General features: G+C 43.6%; 2 protein-coding genes across 4 annotated transcripts in view; one reads left to right on the forward strand and one right to left on the reverse strand.

Annotated features, from left to right (window-relative positions):
• The window catches only part of LOC106586417 (protein disulfide-isomerase A5), a 59,604-nt gene extending 41,838 nt beyond the window's left edge, over positions 1 to 17,766 (reverse strand). Inside the window, exons 1-3 of the mRNA XM_014173648.3 lie at positions 17,660 to 17,766; positions 6,035 to 6,164; positions 4,194 to 4,281 (exon numbers count right to left, since the gene is read on the reverse strand). Coding sequence (XP_014029123.2) covers positions 4,194 to 4,281; positions 6,035 to 6,164; positions 17,660 to 17,725 — 284 coding nt within the window. The 5' untranslated portion in view covers positions 17,726 to 17,766. The remainder of the gene's footprint in view (positions 1 to 4,193; positions 4,282 to 6,034; positions 6,165 to 17,659) is intronic.
• A 1,638-nt stretch (positions 17,767 to 19,404) lies between these two features.
• The window catches only part of LOC106586418 (semaphorin-5B), a 199,172-nt gene continuing 197,904 nt past the window's right edge, over positions 19,405 to 20,672 (forward strand). For all 3 annotated transcript variants that reach the window (XM_045707609.2, XM_045707610.2, XM_045707612.2), the window contains exon 1: positions 19,405 to 19,650. The gene's annotated coding sequence lies outside the window, so the exon portion shown is untranslated. The remainder of the gene's footprint in view (positions 19,651 to 20,672) is intronic.

A 20,672-nucleotide genomic window follows, 5' to 3' on the forward strand; every position in this document is an offset into this window, starting at 1 on the left:
CACCCTACCAAACTTTTCTCATCAGATCTAAACGAATCACGTAGGTCACCTATTTTGGATTCAGAACAGCAGATTTCGCAGAAAGGTGACTAGTTTGCCTCCCAGTTTGAGGCGTCACTACAGACCCAGGTTCGATCCCATGCTGTGTCACAACCAACCGTGACCAGGAGTCCCATAGGGCGGCACACAATTGGCCCAGCGTTGTCCGGGTTAGGGGAGGGGGCTTCACTTTGCTCATGTCGCTCTAGCAACTCCTTGTGGTGGGCCAGGCGCCTGCAGGCTGACTCTGGCCGTCAGTTGGACGGTGCTTCCTCCGACACATTGGTGCGGCTGGCTTCCGGGTTAAGCGGGCAGGTGTCAAGAAGCGGTTTGGTGGGTCATGTTCGGGGACGCATGATTTGACCGTTGCCTCTCCCGAGCCCGGTGGGGAGTTACAGCAATGAGACAATATTGTAAATCATGAAATTGGGGAGAAAAATTAAGTATAATTTATATAGCCCTTTGTTTCAACCCACCAGAGTCATCACAGCAGTCAGATTGGTCAGTGAGTCAATCAAAACCCCCAGCTGGTGGGAAAGAATGGATTTGGTGAAGCTCAGCAGCTCCACCCACATCCAGGAATCATGCCATGTCACTCACTGATAATGGATGGGTGTGATGTAGTGTAGCATCTCTCTCCAAGGTGCGTCATGAAGAGTCAAATCAATTACACAGACAACAGGGTGTTGGTTGGAAGAGGGAACACAGTGGGTGTTGGGAGGAAGAGGCAAGAGGGAGAGTGGCGGAAAGTTATGGGGTGTTAATAAAAGTTGACGCTCCTTGAAAAGTTTAAGTGATGAGGGAACTGTCAGCAATTCACCTCCAGAGGTGAGGTGAAATCAAATTGATAGGTGAGCGACAAGTAGTCCAAAAAAAGTAAGCCCAGTGTGCAAAACTGCTTGTGGCTTTCCTGCTGGGAAGAGGTTTCAGAATACCATTTAGTCTGATTGTACACCAAGCAGTCAGAGATTGATTAGCCCATTGCTCATTAGCAAAAACAACTAGTCATTTTGTTACAAATCTCCTTGTTTTAGCAGCAGCGTCTGTAGTCTGGCATCCATGCCTGACCTGGCACTGTCTCCTGCCCAGTTCCTCTGACATCACTGTTGGCCATCTCTCAGGTCCTGTCATCTGGTGAGTGTGTCATCCTGGGCTTTCATCCCTCTGTTGGCATGGGCCACCGTTCTCATACTGACACTCATGAGGAGGTCCCTCTCCCTGTCCAAGCGCTCAGCTAAGCTCTGTTTTGGACCTGGTCCATTGGAGAACTGGAGAAGGTGGGAAAATCATAGCCAGTCGCCAGACTCAAAATGCTAAGCTAGCAGCTGGCACTGCATCACCTATGTGACTGAACAGCAGCAGAGAAGCATGTCATCTAAGGCCCCGTAAAGAGTCTCTGGCACAGGTATATGTACAGTAATTGCTGCTGATTCCACGCCTTTCAGTATTTCTTTAGATGTTTTGGAGAGTGGACTGATTGTTGAAATGAGTGAGAAGAGAGGGAGATAGAGTAGTGGGCAGGATTCGTACCCTCGCTGAAGGTAATATACTGTATACAGTATGTGCTGCAGGCAGCAGTGTTTACCATTAGACCAGCCTCAGGCACCCACACCCTTCAGTATTAAGGAATACGGTGGAGAAAGAGGGTTGACAGTAGATTTACTGCAGTGAAAAGAAAGAAATATTTACTTATGAGAGATTTTCTAGGTCTATATAAAACAGCTGACCAGGCTACATTGTTCTTAGACACTTTTCCCTTCTCATTCATCATCCATCTTGTAGAGGTTTGAGAGAAACTTTGAGGGATGCTTTAAGTGGTAGGTGTCAGAGGGGTGATCTTTATTCTTTTGTAGTTCTGTTTGAAGACTTTTCTCCCGAGCAACAAAGATGGCTCAAGTGGTTGAGGTTGACTTATATAAAAATAAAAAAAGGGAAGATAAAATGGAAGGAAATCATGTAGGGTAGAGGCCGGATCACACAGGGGGGGGGGGGGGGGGGTGAAAGAAATGTTTAAGGAAAACAATTCTTCTAGTGTGTCTTGGGAACATGGTGGATCCTCCCAGTATGAACACTTCCAAAGACTTAGTTTCAAATGGTTCATCTGCCCAGACTTGACAGGTCTATTGCATGGGCTTCAGGAAGACAGGGACAGGAAAGCGTGTTTTCCGAACAGTGCCTATAACTCATTCATACACACACAAATGAAGGGTCTGAAGAGCGGTTTCCTTATTTCTATCCTCCGTAGAGCCCTCAGCAGAATGTGGATATGGAGAAAGAGACTGCCTATTTTAATGAGCATATCTCGTCTCCAATTTCCACTGTGACTTCAGGAGGATATGCCAGGGAGAGATGGAGATGGCATGGGCAGAAAGACATTTGACACGAGCGCATTCAGCTGGCCTAGGCTTCAATAGCTGCTATCGATTACTTTGTCCAGGCCTGTCTCACTGTGCTATTACAAGGCAGCCATATAAAAAGAGGGTTTTACAACTTCCTTCCTATAGCTATACATATCAGAGCTGGGACTGGGCGGAATGCCTCAACATTTTTCTAACCTAAAATGTTATTCAGAAGCATAATGGGACATAACGTACGTGACATGGTGACTTAGACATTTTTCTAACCTAAAACGCTTCTCGGATATCTCTTAGAAGCTATATACTAGGGATGCACGATACATCAGTGAACTTCTCGGACGATATTAGCTAAAAATGACAACATCGGCAGTGGCCCGATGTCTAGTTCAACGCCGATGTCAAAGTTGACATTCATACCTATAACGTAGGTACATGACGTAATGACGCCACGTATAATTTAGCGCTACACAGCATTCCTAACCTAGCCCACAATGTCTGCTGTGTGGATCGAGCAGTCAACAAGTCGAGCAGTCATTTGAAAAAGAAAAAACTTCAGCGAGACAACTCAAAGGCAAAATCCATTAATGCCAAGATAATGGAATTCATCGCCCTTGACAATTAACCGTTCTGTCGTGGGTGATGTTGGCTTTCGCCGACTCATCGAGCACTGGTACACACTACCAAGTGCGCTATTTTTCAGATGTTGCCCTACCGGAGTTAAACAATAGCATCACTGCTAAAAATATTAATTTAAATAAAAGTCAATTTCTTTTTGCGTCACTGCTATTAGCTTCACAACTGACATTTGGACCAGCGATATCAGCCCCATGAGCATGCCAAGTCTGACAGCACAGTGGTTCGTCGAGGACTGTACAGAGGAAAGTCGTATTGCATGCTCATGAATGTGCTGGTTGTCATACCGCTGCTGGCATTTCAGAACATGTTTTAAACATGAACACACTAGCTAGCTCCATTCGAACAACTGACTGGAGAAATAAGCTCATCAACTGCACCTGCAGCAGACGTGATACCCTCTGTCATGGCATTGAAACGCCTGCTTAACCAAACTGCCGACAGGCTGTGAACAAGCGATTCTGTTGCATTCTCTTTACTGCGTCGCCACCATGCTCGATGCTATGTACAAGGACCGATACTTCAATGCAGACAAGAAACAGGGTTTACGTGAAATGTTACATACACAGCTGGACACGAACACAATGAGAGTGCGCACTGAGGAAGAGAGGCCAAGGACAGGCAGAGCTGAAACTTCACTGCTTGACATGTATGATGAAATTCTGGCTGAGACTGAACAACGTAACAGCACAGCAAGTAAGTGAAAGAAATAGGTTTTGATTATGTTTTACTGGTAATGGGGACATACGTAAATGCCAACAAAATAACTTGTCAGGGTGGTGTGTAACCTTTATTTAACTAGGCAAGTCAGTTAAGAACAAATTCTTATTTACAATGACGGCCTACCCCGGACAATGCTGGACCAATTGTGCGCCACCCTATGTGACTCCCAATCACAACCGGATGTGATACAGCCAGGATTTGAACCAGGGACTGTAGTGACATCTTACACTGAGATGCAGTGCCTTAGACAGCTGCATCCATGCGTTATCTATAACTGTACAAGAATGCTTATAAAGCTGCAATTTTTTTATATAAAAAAATATATAGGTATCGATTTTTTGGGCAAGGAAAATATCAGATATCAGTGCATCACTACTATATAACATGTGACACATTTAGTCAATGTATTAATGCATGCCATTCCATCAACCCTGTACTTACCCACAGTTGACCCAGGCGATGGTGCCCTGTCCTTTGACAACCTGGGCCACGTCAGACAGCAGCTTGAACTTAGAGTCCCCGGAGGTAGCTGTTTACACACACGATAAGAGGGGTGGAGTTAGGCCTATATTTCACAAAAACACAATTCAGTTTTACTACTCACCTTATAATACACAGTAAACAATAGAATTACAACCTCTTTCTCCCAAAATCATGGTTTTAGGATTCCGGATTTCCTGCCTATTCCTTAAAGAATCCGGGAAACTTCCAACCAGGGTTTCTGAAAAAATGTCTGGAATTTTGAAACCCTAGTTAGAATTCAATGAAGGTTGGAGTCGAGTCAGAGGTCATAACACTAAAAACATGGACTGTGAACTCAAACAGCTATCAATCACACAAGGGTACTTTATCCATGAACATTACCCTAGTGTTACTTACATAGACCTAGTCTCTGGGAGAGCATAATCTACCATTCACATGGTCTACACATTACCTAACAGAGTCATCACTAAACTACTTGCACCAGGTTATAAAAATCATAAACACATCATAGTCCAAGGCCTAGTGAGAAACCAACTAATAAACTGCATTACACAATGTCCTTTGAGATACAATGTGGATTCAGAGAAGTAAGCACACCGATTCTTTCGTCTCTGTTGAACAATACATACATTGTACAACCCCTTCAACATTTGTAGTATTATGTGTTGGACACCTCTATTTTACATTTTGGGGCATTGCCATGGTCCTCTGGAGGTCCTGAATCACACCAGGTTGGTTGGTGGTAATACAAACATTGTGCCTTGACGTTAGAAATCACCATATATGTTGAGTTCAAATTGCTTGCAGATTGAAGTTACTGGAGAGACTTTTCCTCAAGTTGGTGGGGTCTCAGATGGGGCACTGGGAAGCACCGGAACACTTAGTATCTGTGACAGACAATTCTGGAGCTTTTTGGGCCCCTCTTGTGAAGGAACCAAGTAATGCGCCAGTGGCGGTCAGGGAGAGGATCCGACAGCAGGAAATGAAGTGAGTAAACATTCCTAAACCTTCCCTTCGGAGAAGGCCAGAACGCAACACCACAGTAACGGCAAGCAATCAATCCCAGGGTGACGTTCGATACGTGCAAGTCTTATCCAATGACCTAACACTGGCTGAATTATGAAGGAGATACATTTGGAGTGGAGCCGTGCACAAAATTCATGGGAGCAGTGGGGCCTTGAGACGTAGATTGTTTATGAACATCAGCATAGAGCAGCACGTACTGTACGCGCACACTGCACTTTCTTCTGGCCTGAAATATGCTAATGAAAATGTAATTAAATGCAAGAGGGTGATTTCCCTAATGGCTGTCAGTGAATGTAGTTTCATGGCTTCATTTGATCACATTGAGCTTTTGGGTGTGTTTTTCTGTTCAGTACACTGTTATGTAGCACTTCCAAATCCAGGGAATAGAAGAGAACAAAATATGCTGCAGGTCATTATAAACAAGCAGTGTGATGCATAACCACTGCCCTTCCACAAAGTTATTCATTTACCATTATAAGGGACGGATTGTCAGAGATAAGATCACACTTTAAGAGGTCATTTACACCGAAAAAGGCAGCTTGGGGACCATATTCACGAAGCGTCTCAGAGTAGTGCTGATCTAGGATCACTTTAGTCTAGATCATAATAAGATTACGTTGAGCTGATCCTACATCAGCACTCCTATTCTGAGAGGCTTTATGAATACAGATTTCAAAGCTTTTTTTTTGTCTACAAAGGCCTAAAGTATGCCCACTAACTCACCTGACAGGACTGACTTAGTGTACAGCACCAGGACATTGTTTCTAACCCACCTGATTTAGTGTAGAGCACCAGGACATTAGTTCGGGTCCTCAGGAGCTTCTTTAAGTCCTTGTGGTCACTGACCTTCTCTATCAGAGGAGAGACCTTCACCGCCGCCTGCAGCACAGACGCCAGGCACACCTGCAGACAGAGATGGATAGATACTATTTTATTCATTACTATTATTTCAGAGGCCGACTCACATTCAGAATAACTCCCACATTGGATGCTACAGTGCAGAAGAATGGTCATTTTTGTGATATGAGATGTCAGATACCTCATGTGCAAGACAAAACCCAATGTATGTGGTCAGCACCAGGTGAAACAAAGACTGAGTCTTCTCATTGTGTGTGACTGAGGGCCTCATTGGTGGGCACAACACATTAGGTCAAATAGAGTCTAAGGTACAACATATGTGAATATGAAAATAAGTAGGAGTTTAAATATTTTACTTTAAGAGGTTAAGGATCACACCCTTTTTACCTAAAATGACATACCCAAATCTAACTGTCTGTAGCTCATGACCTGAAGCAAGGATATGGATATTCTATAAACCATTTGAAAGGAAACACTTAAGTTTGTGGAAATGTGAAATTAATGTAGGAGAATAACATTAGATCTGGTTAAAAAAAAAAATTGAAATGCAAGAGAAAGACCATAATGTATTATCCAGCCCAGACAATTTAGATTTTGGCCACTAGATGGCAGCAGTGCATGTGCAAAATTTTAGACTGACCCAATGAACCATTGCATATCTGTTCAAAATGTATCAAGACAGCCCAAATGTGCCTAATTGGTTTATTAATACACTTAAGTTCATAATTGGGCACGCTCCTCAAACAATAGCATGGTGTTATTTCACTGCAATAGCTGCTGTAATTTGGACAGCGCAGATTAACAAGAATTTAAGCTTTCTGCCCATATCAGACATGTCTATGTCCTGGGAAATATTTGTTGCTTACAACCTCATGCTAATCACGTTAGCCTACATTAGCTCGGGACGGACACACGTTGCTTTCTGAGCACTTCTACAATAACTGTATGGGGGGGGGGGGGAAAAATATTAGTTAAGACAAGGGACAGAACTGATATTGACGATTGAGTGTGAGACTGAGTCGGTCCTCAGCTATTTGATCGTTCAAGAGCTGCCGAGGCAGAGCAGGCTTATTTCACAACTACATTAACATTAGACCCTTTAGAAATGTAGGAAAAGCTGGTGATGATTTCTCCCCCACGCGATCACATTTCTCCAGGCTCATTTGCGGCCTTAGAGTGGGTGTGCATAGCGCATATTGTTGAGAATATCAGATTGAAAACGTACAAAGAGCACAATTACATTCACAGGAAATTGATGGATAGCATAGTGTTATAGTGAAATGAAAGCTGCACTATGGAGAGTGGCGGATGTGAGGTTGGGAGAGGAAGGACACGGACATCAGCACGGATGGAGCTACACACAAAGAACGAGTAGAGGATATGCAAAAACCTTCCCTGGAACATTGACCTTGTAGTGCTCGCCGCTCACGCATCACATGCCCTGACAGCTGACAGGCAGCCAATACTGCAACAATGGCTGGGCAATCAGTGCATTGGTTGGTTTCCTTACCTAGGTACCTACTCCTTGGCTTAGGCTACATGACATAATGTCACTGTCCTGTGTCAATGTGAGCAGCATCCTCATGACTGTATTGCGGAAGCAGACACACACACCTCCCTGTTATATTATCAACATCTAGTGAACAGCAGGAGGACTGTCTCAGACTAGAGATTAGACTTCCAATCGATGGAGACCGACAGAACAGACTGGGGGATACACTGCATGCTAGGCAGCTAATCATCCACAGCTGAAGAGGTAGCTAGACCTAGCTCATGTCCATAGCCTCAGGAATGTTCTAGTGAGCAGAGAATGTAATGAGAAGAAAAAAAAACAAGTCCCCTTGGATGTCAGGCACTTATTTCATGCTGTGGTTGGTTATAACACAATTTGCTTTATGTATTTGTATATTTCTTTCTGGTGAGTGTTTGAAGCTGAAGACCTAGGCTAGCTATTCTGTACACTTGTATTATGTTTCTGAAGACATGCCTACTCCCTTTAGCAATAGGGTTAGTTTGAGTTGTGCATTGTGTGCTACACTGATTCACCAAATCATGTTGTTTTCTTGTTTGCATTCAGGCAATTCCACAGCAACAGAGTGATGCTGAGACTCAGATTCTTCACTTTAAAATGGATGTCGAACCAAAACCATTGAGCGCAAAGTTAAACCATACAACTCGATGCACAAGGATTCCTTTTAACAATGTTCACTAATCATTGGTTGTCTGACATACAAATCAGGAGCCTCAGCATCACTCTTAACATGGAATTGCCCATACAGTCGTGGGCAAAAGTTGAGAATGACAAATATTAATTTTCACAGTCTGCTGCCTCAGTTTGTATGATGGCAATTTGCATATACTCCAGAATGTTATGAAGAGTGATTAGATGAATTGCAAAGTTCCTCTTTGCCATGCAAATGATCTGAATCCCCCCAAAAACATTTCCACTGCATTTCAGCCCTGCCACAAAAGGACCAGCTGACATGTCAGTGATTCTCTCGTTAACACAGGTGTGAGTGTTGGTGAGGAAAAGGCTGGAGATCACTCGGTCAGGCTGATTGAGTTTGAAAAACAGACTGGAAGCTTCAAAAGGAAGGTGGTGCTTGGATCCTTGTTCTTCCTCTGTCAACCATTGGTACCTGCAAGGAAACACGTGCCGTCATCATTGCTTTGAACAAAAAGGAATTCACAGGCAAGGATATTGCTGCCAGTAAGATTGCACCTAAATCAACCATTTATCAGATCATCAAGAACTTCAAGGAGAGCGGTTCAATTGTTGTGAAGGCTTCAGGGCGCCCAAGAAAGTCCAGCAAGCGCCAGGACCGTCTCCTAAAGTTGATTCAGCTGCGGGATCGGGGCCCCACCAGTACAGAGCTTGCTCAGGAATGGCAGCAGGCAGGTGTGAATGCATCTGCATGCACAGTGAGGCGAAGACTTTGAGGATGGCCTGGTGTCAAGAAGGGCAGCAAAGAAGCCACTTCTCTCCAGGAAAAACATCAGGGACAGACTGATATTCTGCAAAAGGTACAGGGATTGGACTGCTGAGGACTGTGGTAAAGTCATTCTCTGATGAATCCCCTTTGATTGTTTGCGGCATCCGGAAAAAAGCTTGTCTGGAGAAGAGAAGGTGAGCGCTACCATCAGTCCTGTGTCATGCCAACAGTAAAGCATCCTGAGACCATTCATGTGTGGGGTTGCTTCTCAGCCAAGAGTGGGCTCACTCACAATTTTGCGTAAGAACACAGCCATGAATAAAGAATAGTACCAACACATCCTCCGAGAGCAACTTCTCCCAACCATCCAGGAACAGTTTGGTGACGAACAATGCCTTTTCCAGCATGATGGAGCACCTTGCCATAAGGCAAGTGATAACTAAGTGGCTCAGGGAACAAAACATCAATATTTTGGGTCCATGGCCAGGAAACTCCCCAGACCTTAATTTCATTGAGAACTTGTGGTCAATCCTCAAGAGGCAGGTGGACAAACAAAAACCCACAAAATCTGACAAACTCCAAGCATTGATTATGCAAGAATGGGCTGCCATCTGTCAGGATGTGGCCAAACAAGACACTGAAGCAGCAAACTTTGTGGAAATTAATATTTTTGTAATTCAACTTTGGCCACGGCTGTACACTTAAGGTTTAAGATACCCTGACAGTCCTTCCTGCACTGAATTTAAAAATTATATATATTTGGTAATGCTGAGTGCAAAAGACATAAAGGTCACTAATATCACACAGAATATTATGAACTGATGGTGCCGGAAGATCGCAGCCGTTGTCTGTTTTTTTCTTCACATTATTTGTAACTTATTTTTTTACATAAGATACAGTGGCAGAAACATAACGGCAAAAAAAAAAAAGCTTCTGGCTATCAGGACAGCGATCACTCACCTCGGATTAGACAAAGATTTTCTTCAACAAGCAGGACGCACAGGATGTACTTCAGACACCCGACAAGGCTGAAATCCCCGTCATTGGCAGGAGAAAGACGCAGGTATAGGAGGACACAGGGCAGGGTGCCATGTAAGGAGCAACGGACGGCGAGTGGGAAATCTGCCTTTACATCAATATTACTTGCCAACGTACAATCATTGGACGAGGTACGATCACGAATATCCTACCAACGGGACATCAAAAACTGTAATATCATGCGTCACCGAATCGTGGCTGAATGACGACATGGATAACATTCAGCTGGCGGGATATACGCTGCACCGGCTAGATAGAACAGCACACTCCAGTAAGAGGGGGGGGGGGGGGGGGGGGGGGTTGGTCTGTGTATATTTGTAAACAGCTGGTGCACAAAATCTAAGGAAGTCTCCAGATTTCGCTCGCCTGAAGTAGAGCATCTCATGATAAGCTGTAGATCACACTATTTGCCAAGAGTTAATCTATATTTTTCACAGTTGTTTATTTACTACCACAGACGGATGCTGGCACTAAGATCGCACTCAGTCAGCAGTATAACAAAATAAGAAAACAGGGAAACGCCCACCCAGAGGACAGCACTCCTAGGGGCCGGGGACTTGGACGCAGGGAAACTTAAGTCCGTTTGACCTAATTTCTATCAGCATGTTAAATGTGCAAGCAGAGGGGGGAAAAAAATGAAATTAAACTTGAGACCAGCTTTACGCCATACAAAGCTCTCCCTCGTCCCCCATTTGGCAAATCTGACCATAATTCCATCCTCCTGATTCCTGCTTACAAGCAAAAACTAAAGCACCAGTGTCTCGGTCAATAACGAAGTGGTCAGATAACACTCCTGTAGCTTAGCATCTGCGTTTTGCTAGCACAGACTGGAATACGTTCCAGGATTCCTCAGATGGCATTGAGGAGTACACCACATCAGTCACTGGCTTCGAGGATATCATCCCCACAGTGACTGTATGCACATACCCCAACCAGAAACTATGGATTACAGGCAACATCTTCACTGAGCTAAAGGGTAGAGCTGCCACCTTCAAGGAGCAGGACTCTAACACGGACACTTATAAGAAATCCCGCTACGACAGATGAACCATCAAACAGGCAAAGCACCAATACAGGACTAAGATCGAATCGTACTACACCGGCACTCGTCGGATGTGGCAGGGGCTGCAAACTATTACAGACTACAAAGGGAACCACAGCCGCCCAGTGACAAGCCTACCAGACGAGCTTAAAAAAATTAAAAAACTTCTATGCTCACGTCGAGGCAAGTAACACTGAAACATGCATGAGAGCATCAGCTGTCCCAGATGAGTGTGATCACGCTCTTCACAGCCTATGTGAGTAAGACCTTTAAACAGATCAAAATTAACAAGGCCGCAGGGCCAGACGGATTACCAGGACGTGTACTCCGAGCATGCACTGACCAACTGGCAAGTGTCTTCACTGACATTTTCAACTTGTCCCTGACTGAGTCTAATACCAACATGTTTCAAGCAGACCACCATAGTCCCTGTGCCCAAGAACACGAAGGTAACCTGCCTAAATGACTACCTAGCCGTAGCACTCAGTTCTGTAGCCATGAAATGCTTTGAAGGCTGGTTATGGCTCACATCAACACCATTATCCCAGAAACCCTAGACCTACTCCAATTTGCATACCGCTCAAACAGATCCAGAGGTGATGCACTCCACACTGCCCTTTCCCACCTGGACAAAAGGAACACCTACATGAGAATGCTAGTCATTGACTACAGCTCAGCGTTCAACACCATAGTGACCTCAAAGCTCATCACTAAGCTAAGGATACTGGGACTAAACACCTCCCTCTGCAACTGGATCGTGGACTTCCTGACGGGCCACCTGCAGGTCGTAAGGGTAGGTAACAACACATCTGCCACGCTGATCCTCAACACTGAAGCCCCTCAGGGGTGGGTGCTCAGTCCCCTCCTGTACTCCCTGTTCACCCATGACTGCATGGCCAGGCACGACCAACACCATTAAGTTTGCAGATGACACAACAGTAGTAGGCCTGAACACTGACGAGACAGCCTATTAGAGGTCAGAGAACTGGCCAGGTGGTGCCAGAATAACAACCTATCCCTCAACGCAATAAAGACAGGAGATTGCAGACAGGAAAAAGAGGACCGAGCACGCCCCCATTCTCATCGACGGGGCTGTAGTGGATCAGGTTGAAAGCTTCAAGTTCCTTGTTGTTCACATCACCAACAAACTATCATGGTCCAAACACACCAAGATGGTCGTGAAGAGGGCACAACAAAGCCTATTCCCCCTCAGGAGACTCAAAATATGTGGCATGGGTCCTCAGACCCTCAAAGGTTCTACAGCTGCAACAGAGCATCCTGACTTGTTGCATCACTGCCTGGTATGGCAACTGCTCAGCCTCCGACCGCAAGGCACTACAGAGGGTAGTGCGTACGGCTCAGTACGTCACTGGGGCTAAGCTGCCTGCCATCCAGGACCTCTATACCAGGCGGTGTCAGAGGAATGCCCTAAAAATGGTCAAAGACTCAAGCCATACGTCATAGACTTCTCTGCTACCGCATGGCAAGCGGTACCGGAGCACCAAGTCTAGGACCAAAAGGCTTCTCAACAGCTTTTACCCCCAAGCCATAAGACTCCTCAACAGCTAATCATATCGCTACCCGGACTATGCATTGTGTCCTGCCAACCCCTCTTTTACACTGCTGCTACTCTGTTTATCATCTATGCATAGTCAATTTAATCCTACATGTACAGTGGGGGAAAAAAGTATTTGATCCCCTGCTGATTTTGTACATTTGCCCACTTACAAAGAAATGATCAGCCTATAATTTTAATGGTAGGTTTATTTGAACAGTGAGAGACAGAATAACATGTCAAAATCATTAAAATGATTTGCATTTTATTGAGGGAAATAAGTATTTGACCCCTCCGCAAAACATGACTTAGTACATGGTGGCAAAAACCCTTGTTGGCAATCACAGAGGTCAGACATTTCTTGTAGTTGGCCACCAGGTTTGCACACATCTCAGGAGGGATTTTGTCCTACTCCTCTTTGCAGACCTTCTCCAAGTCATTAAGGTTGAGGCTGACATTTGGCAACTCGAACCTTCAGCTCCCTCCATAGATTTTCTATGGGATTAAGGTCTGGAGACTGGCTAGGCCACTCCAGGACCTTAATGTGCTTCTTCTTGAGCCACTCCTTTGTTGCCTTGGCCGTGTGTTTTGGGTCATTGTCATGCTGGAATACCCATCCACAACCCATTTTCAATGCCCTGGCTGAGAGGAGGATGTTCTCACCCAAGATTTGACGGTACATGGCCCCGTCCATCATCCCTTTGAAGCGGTGAAGTTGTCCTGTCCCCTTAGCAGAAAAACACCCAAAGCATAATGTTTCCACCTCCATGTTTGACGGTGGGGATGGTGTTCTTGGGGTCATAGGCAGCATTCCTCCTCCAAACACGGCGAGTTGAGTTGATGCCTAAGAGCTCCATTTTGGTCTCATCTGACCACAACACTTTCACCCAGTTGTCCTCTCAATCATTCAGATGTTCATTGGCAAACTTCAGACGGGCATGTATATGTATTCTTGAGCAGGATTTCAGTCCTTCACGGCATAGTGTGTTACCAATTGTTTTCTTGGTGACTATGGTCCTAGCTTCCTTGATATCATTGACAAGATCCTCCCGTATAGTTATGGGCTGATTCCTCACCGTTCTCATGATCATTGCAACCCCACAAGGTGAGATCTTGCATGGAGCCCCAGGCCGAGGGATATTGACAGTTCTTTTGTGTTTCTTCTATTTGCGAATAGTCGCACCATATGTTGTCACCTTCTCACCATGCTGCTTGGCGATGGTCTTGTAGCCCTTCCCAGCCTTGTGTAGGTCTACAATCTTGTCCCTGACATCCTTGGAGAGCTCTTTGGTCTTGACCATGGTAGAGAGTTTGGAATCTGATTGATTGATTCTGTGGACAGGTGTCTTTTATACAGGTCACAAGCTGCGGTTAGGAGCACTCCCTTTAAGGATGTGCTCCTAATCTCAGCTCATTATCTGTATAAAAGACACCTGGACCCAGAAATCTTTCTGATTGAGAGGGGGGTCAAATACTTATTTCCCTCATTAAAATGCAAATCAATTTGTAACATTTTCAACATGCGTTTTTCTGGATATTTGTTGTTATTCTGTCTCTCACTGTTCAAATAAACCTACCATTAAAATTATAGACTGATCCTTTCTTCATCAGTGGGCAAACGTACAAAAATCAGCAGGGGATCAAATACTTTTTCCCCCCACTGTACATATTACCTCAAATAGCCCGACTAACCGGTGCACCATTGACTGTACCGGTCGGTACCAGCTGTATATAGCCTCCGCTACTGTTATTTTTTTTTACTGTTTTCTTTGCTTACCTATTGGTTTATCTAATACCTATTTTTTTTTACTTAAACTGCACTGTTGGTTAAGGGCTTGTAAGTAAGCATTTCACTGTAAGGTGTAAGCATTTCACCTGTTGTATTCAATGCACGTGACAAATAAACTTTGATATGATCTGATTTAACATAACCCATCAGATCTATCCCATTAATTCTGTTTAGTGCAGAACTATAATCTGTGGCAAATCCCTTCATTACTGATCACATTCAACACATATGCCGTAGCTCAGCATATCCAATAAAGATACTATGTACGCAGCTGTCTGTACTGTAGGCCTAAGTGCAGGAGCTCCTCTCCTCTCACCCCGAAACTGCATCCCAAATGGCACATTATTCCATATGTACTGCAATAAATAGGGAGTAGTGTAGCACTTGGGAAACAGCCAGAAAACATTGAGGAAGTCCATTAGAACACTACCCACCTACCTTTATCAAAAAATATTTTATTTTTTTAAAAAGTCACGTTATATCAGTGTAAAAAAATACCACGCCAACTAAGCAGCCAGCAGAGAGAAACCCAGCCGGTCGTCTCACTCGCGCTCTCTCTCTCTCTCTCTCTCTCTCGGCGCCCGCTGTACCCGCCATCTGGCGTGACAAATCTGCTTAATAAACTGCGTCCTGTTTTAAGTTTTGTTTTAAGGTGTGCACTGAATCAGAACAAATCAGGGGTGGGTTTGTCAAACACTCCATTTTGTCTCTGATTAATGACTCGAATAACAGTAGAGAATGCGTGTGTGTATGTATGTTGTGTTAGTCCCTCTGTGTCTCAGTGTGACTGTGTGAGCATGTGTTGTAGGCCTACATGTTTGTATGTGTGTGACCATGCAAGTGTGTTTGTATGTACATGCATACATAAGTACGCAACTACGGGCATGCGAGATGCTAAGGACACTGCATCTAATAACACCATTTTAGCTGACATAGATGTCCGTCTCCCCCCTCAGTGATGATAAAATGGCCTCTGATGAAACCGCTGACAGGGAGGAAACTATTGTGGCCCTTCTCAATTATGATGAACACCACCTTTATCAATGATTGCATCCCAAGTGGCACCCTATATAGTGCCCTACTTTTGACCAGATCTTATGGGCCCTGGTCAAAAGTAGAGCACTGTATAGGGAACAAGAGCTCTAGAGGGTATAGTGGGCAACCAACCAACCATGATAGGAGGAGGTCCCTCAATCCAGATTAAGAGATAAAAAAAAAAAAAGGAAATAGCTTTGACAGGCAGCTAGGCAGGGCCGCCAGGGGGACAGTCTTCAACACACAGAGCAGTAGGTCAGTCTCCCTTCATCTCCCACACATCATTATTTTTTTTTTGAATTGCTACACTATACTGAACAAAAATGTAAACTTAACGTGTAAAGTGTTGGTCCCATGTTTCATGAGCTGACAAAAGATCACATAAATGTTCCATACGGACAAAAACCTTATTTCTATCAAATTTTGTGCACAAATGTGTTTCCATCCCTGTTAGTGAGCATTTCTCCTTTGCCAAGATAATCAATCCACCTGACTAAACAGCATGATAATTATACAGGTGAACCTTGTGCTGGGGACAATAAAAGGCCACTATAAATGTGCAGCTTTGTCACAACACAATGCCACAATTGAGGGAGCATGCAATTGGCATGCTGACTGCAGGAATGTCCACCAGAGGTGTTGCCAGATAATTTAATATGCATTTCTCTACCATAAGCCGCCTCCAACGTCACTTTAGGGAATTTGTCAGTATGACTAAACGGCCTCACAACCGCAGACCACATGTAACTACACCAGCCCAGGACTTCCAGATCCAGCTTCTTCACGTGTGGAATCATCTGAGACTAGCCACCTGGACAGCTGATGAAACTGAGGAGTATTTCTGTCTAATAAAGCTATTGGGGAAAAACTAATTCTGATTGACTGGGCCTGGCTTCCCAGTGGATGGGCCTATGTCCTCCCAGGCTCACCCATGGCTGCACCTCTGCCCAGTCATGTGAAAATCCATAGATTAGGGCCTAATGAATTTATTTCAATTGACCAATTTCCTTATATGAACTGTAACTCAGTAAAAATCAATGAAATTGTTGCGTTTATATTTTGATATTGATTACTGCACTGTTGGGTAGAACATGAAAGTTAAGCACTTCATTGTTCTTGTGCATGTGACAATAGAACTTGAATTCACAAACACACAATTTCCCCTGCTTGCCATTACACAACAGCAGTACCCACCTTTGTTTGACATGGCAGTTACTAAACCACCAAACAGGATGCTGAACAGGAAAGGTCCATGAGCACAAATTGTGTGATTGGAATGATGTCGAAATTCAGCCATTATGCATGTAGCCAATCAAGGGACGAGTGTTAGTAACAAAGTAAAATAATGTAGGCCTAACTAACATGTCAAATTTGTAGCAAACAAGGTTACATTCCTAGCAATCATTCCTCAAGAAATGCAGTTATACTAATAAAAGTGTAGAAATATCTTAAATGTTCAAGTGACTGGCCAACATACCCATCCATGAGTCATAATAACCCCACCTCTCGTTCAAACACCTAGCTGTCTAACTGATTCCAAAGGGCATTTTCATCAGACGTAAACCATGCCCACCCCGGAAAAAAGTAGCAACCTGTTGGGGGGTGAACAGTAAAGCAACGGGTGGTCTTTGTCACAGTCACACTTCAAAAGAAAATAAACCGTTCAACTTAGGAGGCTAATTTACGCATTCAGCCAAATCACAGTTCTGTTCCCAAAATAGACAGCGCAAAAAAAGACTACTGTGCCTTGAAGCCAGACATGAATAACAACAGAGAGAGACGGCCAAGGTATGCAGGACAACTAGGTAGGTTAACTTCACGTCATCATAGGAATTCTATATCCATTCTCGGAAAAGGGACACTAGATGCCTGTTGTGCTGACCATGCATTCACGAGGATCTACACGTTTTGATCAAATAATATGAAACTACAGTAAGATACTATATCCACTTGTTTTTGTGGGGTTTATTTATAAGCCTCAGGTTCAGGCTCTGATTTAAAATTACTAGGGCTGTCAACATTGCCTCCCTGCACGAAGACCGGGAAAAGATACATCGCAGGCTTTTGTAGATTAAATAAAACGAACAACATTTACATTCAAACATGTCTCTGTTTATATGACACAAAGAATGAGCACAAACAACTTACCAACAAGAAGAATATGTACATTTTCAGCTCTCTCATCCCACTCCCGTAGCGGTTCCAAGAAGCCATGATGCCGTTGCCACGTCTGGATACGCACGCGCAATCGGGCTTTTCGCGGATTCTCGAGAAGCCCGCAAGGCTTCTTAGGAAATGTAGTTTTGGAGGATAGACTATAGCCCGTTCGCATAACCAGAGATGGGCCCTGGCCTCGCCACAGACATTGAAGCGCTTCTAGAGTTTTGAGAGCTCTAAACGATATTTGGTTGACCCCCACAGCTTTTAAAGTTAATGTCCTGAAATTCTTCACATTTTTCTATGGGGTGTAGAGACATTTTTAATTCACATTTTCTCCAATTCTTAACATTTTTGCTTGGGGCAGATATAACATTTGGCAGATTTAAAACTAATTTCATGCGATTCTACAAATTTTGCCATGGGATGGATACTTTTTTGGGCAGTTTTAAAGCTAATTTCCTGCAATTCTACCCATTTTGCCATGATTTACGCCGGTCAGTAATTCTTTCGGCCATGACTAGTAGGCTACAAGGTTTAGATAGCTGGCTAGACTAATTTACCTTGCAATCTGAAATGTCAGCTGACATGGGCTAATTTAGTGAACGTCAGTGACTGACATAACAAGAGAAAAACTGCTGACGCACTATCAAATTTCGAAATTGCACATTGTGTATTCTACTATCCATCTAACTGTAAATTAAGACCCTGACTGACTTACCATTTTTTAAGTATAATAATTGGTTGGGGCTGCTTATGTCTAGAAATGGCACCGAGGAAGTGTTTGCACAGGTGAGAGTGAGCATATGGTTCTTACCGTTTCACTATAAGATTTACATTTTAGCAGATTTAACCTTTATTTAAATAGGCAAGTCAGTTAAGAACAAATTCTTATTTACAATGACAGCCTAACTCAGGCAAACCCTAACGACGCTGGGCTAGTTGTGCGCACCCTATGGGACTCCCAATCACGGCAGTTGTAATACAGCCTGGAATTGAACCAAGGTCTGTAGTGACACCTCTAGCGCTGCGATGTAGTGGCTTAGACCACTGCACCATTCGGGAGCCCCCAAATGCTTTTATCACGAGCAATTAGGGTTAAGTGCTTTGCTCAAGGGCACTGCGACAGATTTTCACCTAGTCGTCTCGGGGATTTGAACCAGCAACCTTTCGGTTACTGACCCAACGCTCTTAACCTCTAATGCACCTCTCCTTACACCGTAATCTATTTAAATGCGAAGTTTCTCCAGGCCTATGTTATTTATCTGAAAATAAATGGGAACATAACTCAGGCAACGATCCAAGTCTGGAAAGGCAGCTCGATGTGGGCGCATCATGTAGGCTACTGCTCTCAACCTGTACTGGTGCCGGGAAATCAGGAATCGCCACTACTGTGACTGAACTAAACTATTCAAACTTCAAAGCTGAAATCAACTGCCATCAGAGATAATTGAATGTTTTTTTGTGTGAAAATTATCTTGAACTTCCATAGATTCAGATATAAAGTCATTGTAAGCAGGTTGACAAGGGTTCCCTTAAAAAATAACAATAGTCAGGCTTTATATTGGTACCAACCTCGCATCCGGGGAGACCATGAACAATGAGGGGTGTTTCTGTAAGTAAAATAACATTTATTGCATATCCCCAGATAATAATAAAACAAATCATGTTAGTGAAGTGTCTTTAATATGAAACACAGGGAGGTCATCACAAACCGTTACTCCATACTCCAAGTATGTATATGCGCTTGTCATTTTTTTATATAGCAAATTCTCTCTTGTGCACCCCTCTCGGTTAGAGTTGCGATGGTCCTTGTAGTAGCTTCCAACTCGCAGAGAGAGCGCAGTAACCAGCTGCAGGTCGTTTTGATCGAGACATTGGAGAGTGGAGGGAGATAGACTTCTGTTGAGGTAGCCTGAAGAATCAAGGAGAGCCCTCGTGCTTTGCGTGACATTTAGAACAAGTTAGAAAAAACATCAAAGGTAAGAATACACTTTCATGTATTTATTGGACAGGCCTTTGCATGGGCCTTTGTCATATTGTAATATTTGCAATGGCACAATAGTAATTCGATTTAAATTTAACTTTTAAAACGAAATAAACAAATAGCCTAACTTTCCAATAAACATTTTATTCTGGAATGATTATCCTTTTCCAAAATGGTGCTAGTTATAGATAAGGAATAAAACACTTTTTTTTGTCAAGGAATTGATAGAATAGCCTATATTGAGCACCGTTTCCACATTTTACATCCAATCCATTTATCATGCGATGAATTAGAAGTTTCAGTTAAGAAATCGTGTTACTTACACATAACAGTATTTCTGTGTGCCTCCTATCTTGTCAATGTAATCATACCTTGAATAGAGGGCACTGTTGGCGTCGTAGTTTGTTCCATAATATCTTATGTTTATTCAGAGCAGTTAGCGGGTCTTTTATACCGCTCGAGCTTTACTTTCTACTCACGTCCAGCCGAGGATCAGAGGCATTTTTGGGCTGCAGGAACCTACCGCCACATTTACACTGTTATAAACTTAATTGTGTTGTGCTGTCCGTAATCAGGACCCGTGGGGTAGCGTTAGAAAGATGCAGAGGTCCAGAGAGTAGACTCTCCACATTCGCTTTTCTCTTTCTTTCTTTATCTCTTTTGTCCTGTGATTAGAAATGTCTGTTTTTCAAATAAATTAGAAAAGTAGTGTCATAAAATAACATTGAAATTACTCATGCAGCTTGGAGAATAGACCTTGCACCGGTTGTCCTTTTCCTTTAGTCTTGCGCAACGGCATGGGTGCCAAGTTGATAGTGGATGTATAATAATATTGCAGATTTATTACTGGCATCCCACTGATACCTGTTAAATATCAGTTTTACAGCTTGCGGATTTTGCAACAAAAAAAGAGCGAATATAGGTCGTTGCGCACAGAGAACATTATATTCCCAACAACCGCGAGTTGCCTTCCCTTATTCCCTTATTCCTCCTTGATGTGAAGTTGATTCATTATTA

This window comes from Salmo salar, chromosome 25 (assembly GCF_965601325.2).
Source record: "Salmo salar chromosome 25, fSalSal1, whole genome shotgun sequence".
Classification (NCBI taxonomy): domain Eukaryota; kingdom Metazoa; phylum Chordata; class Actinopteri; order Salmoniformes; family Salmonidae; genus Salmo; species Salmo salar.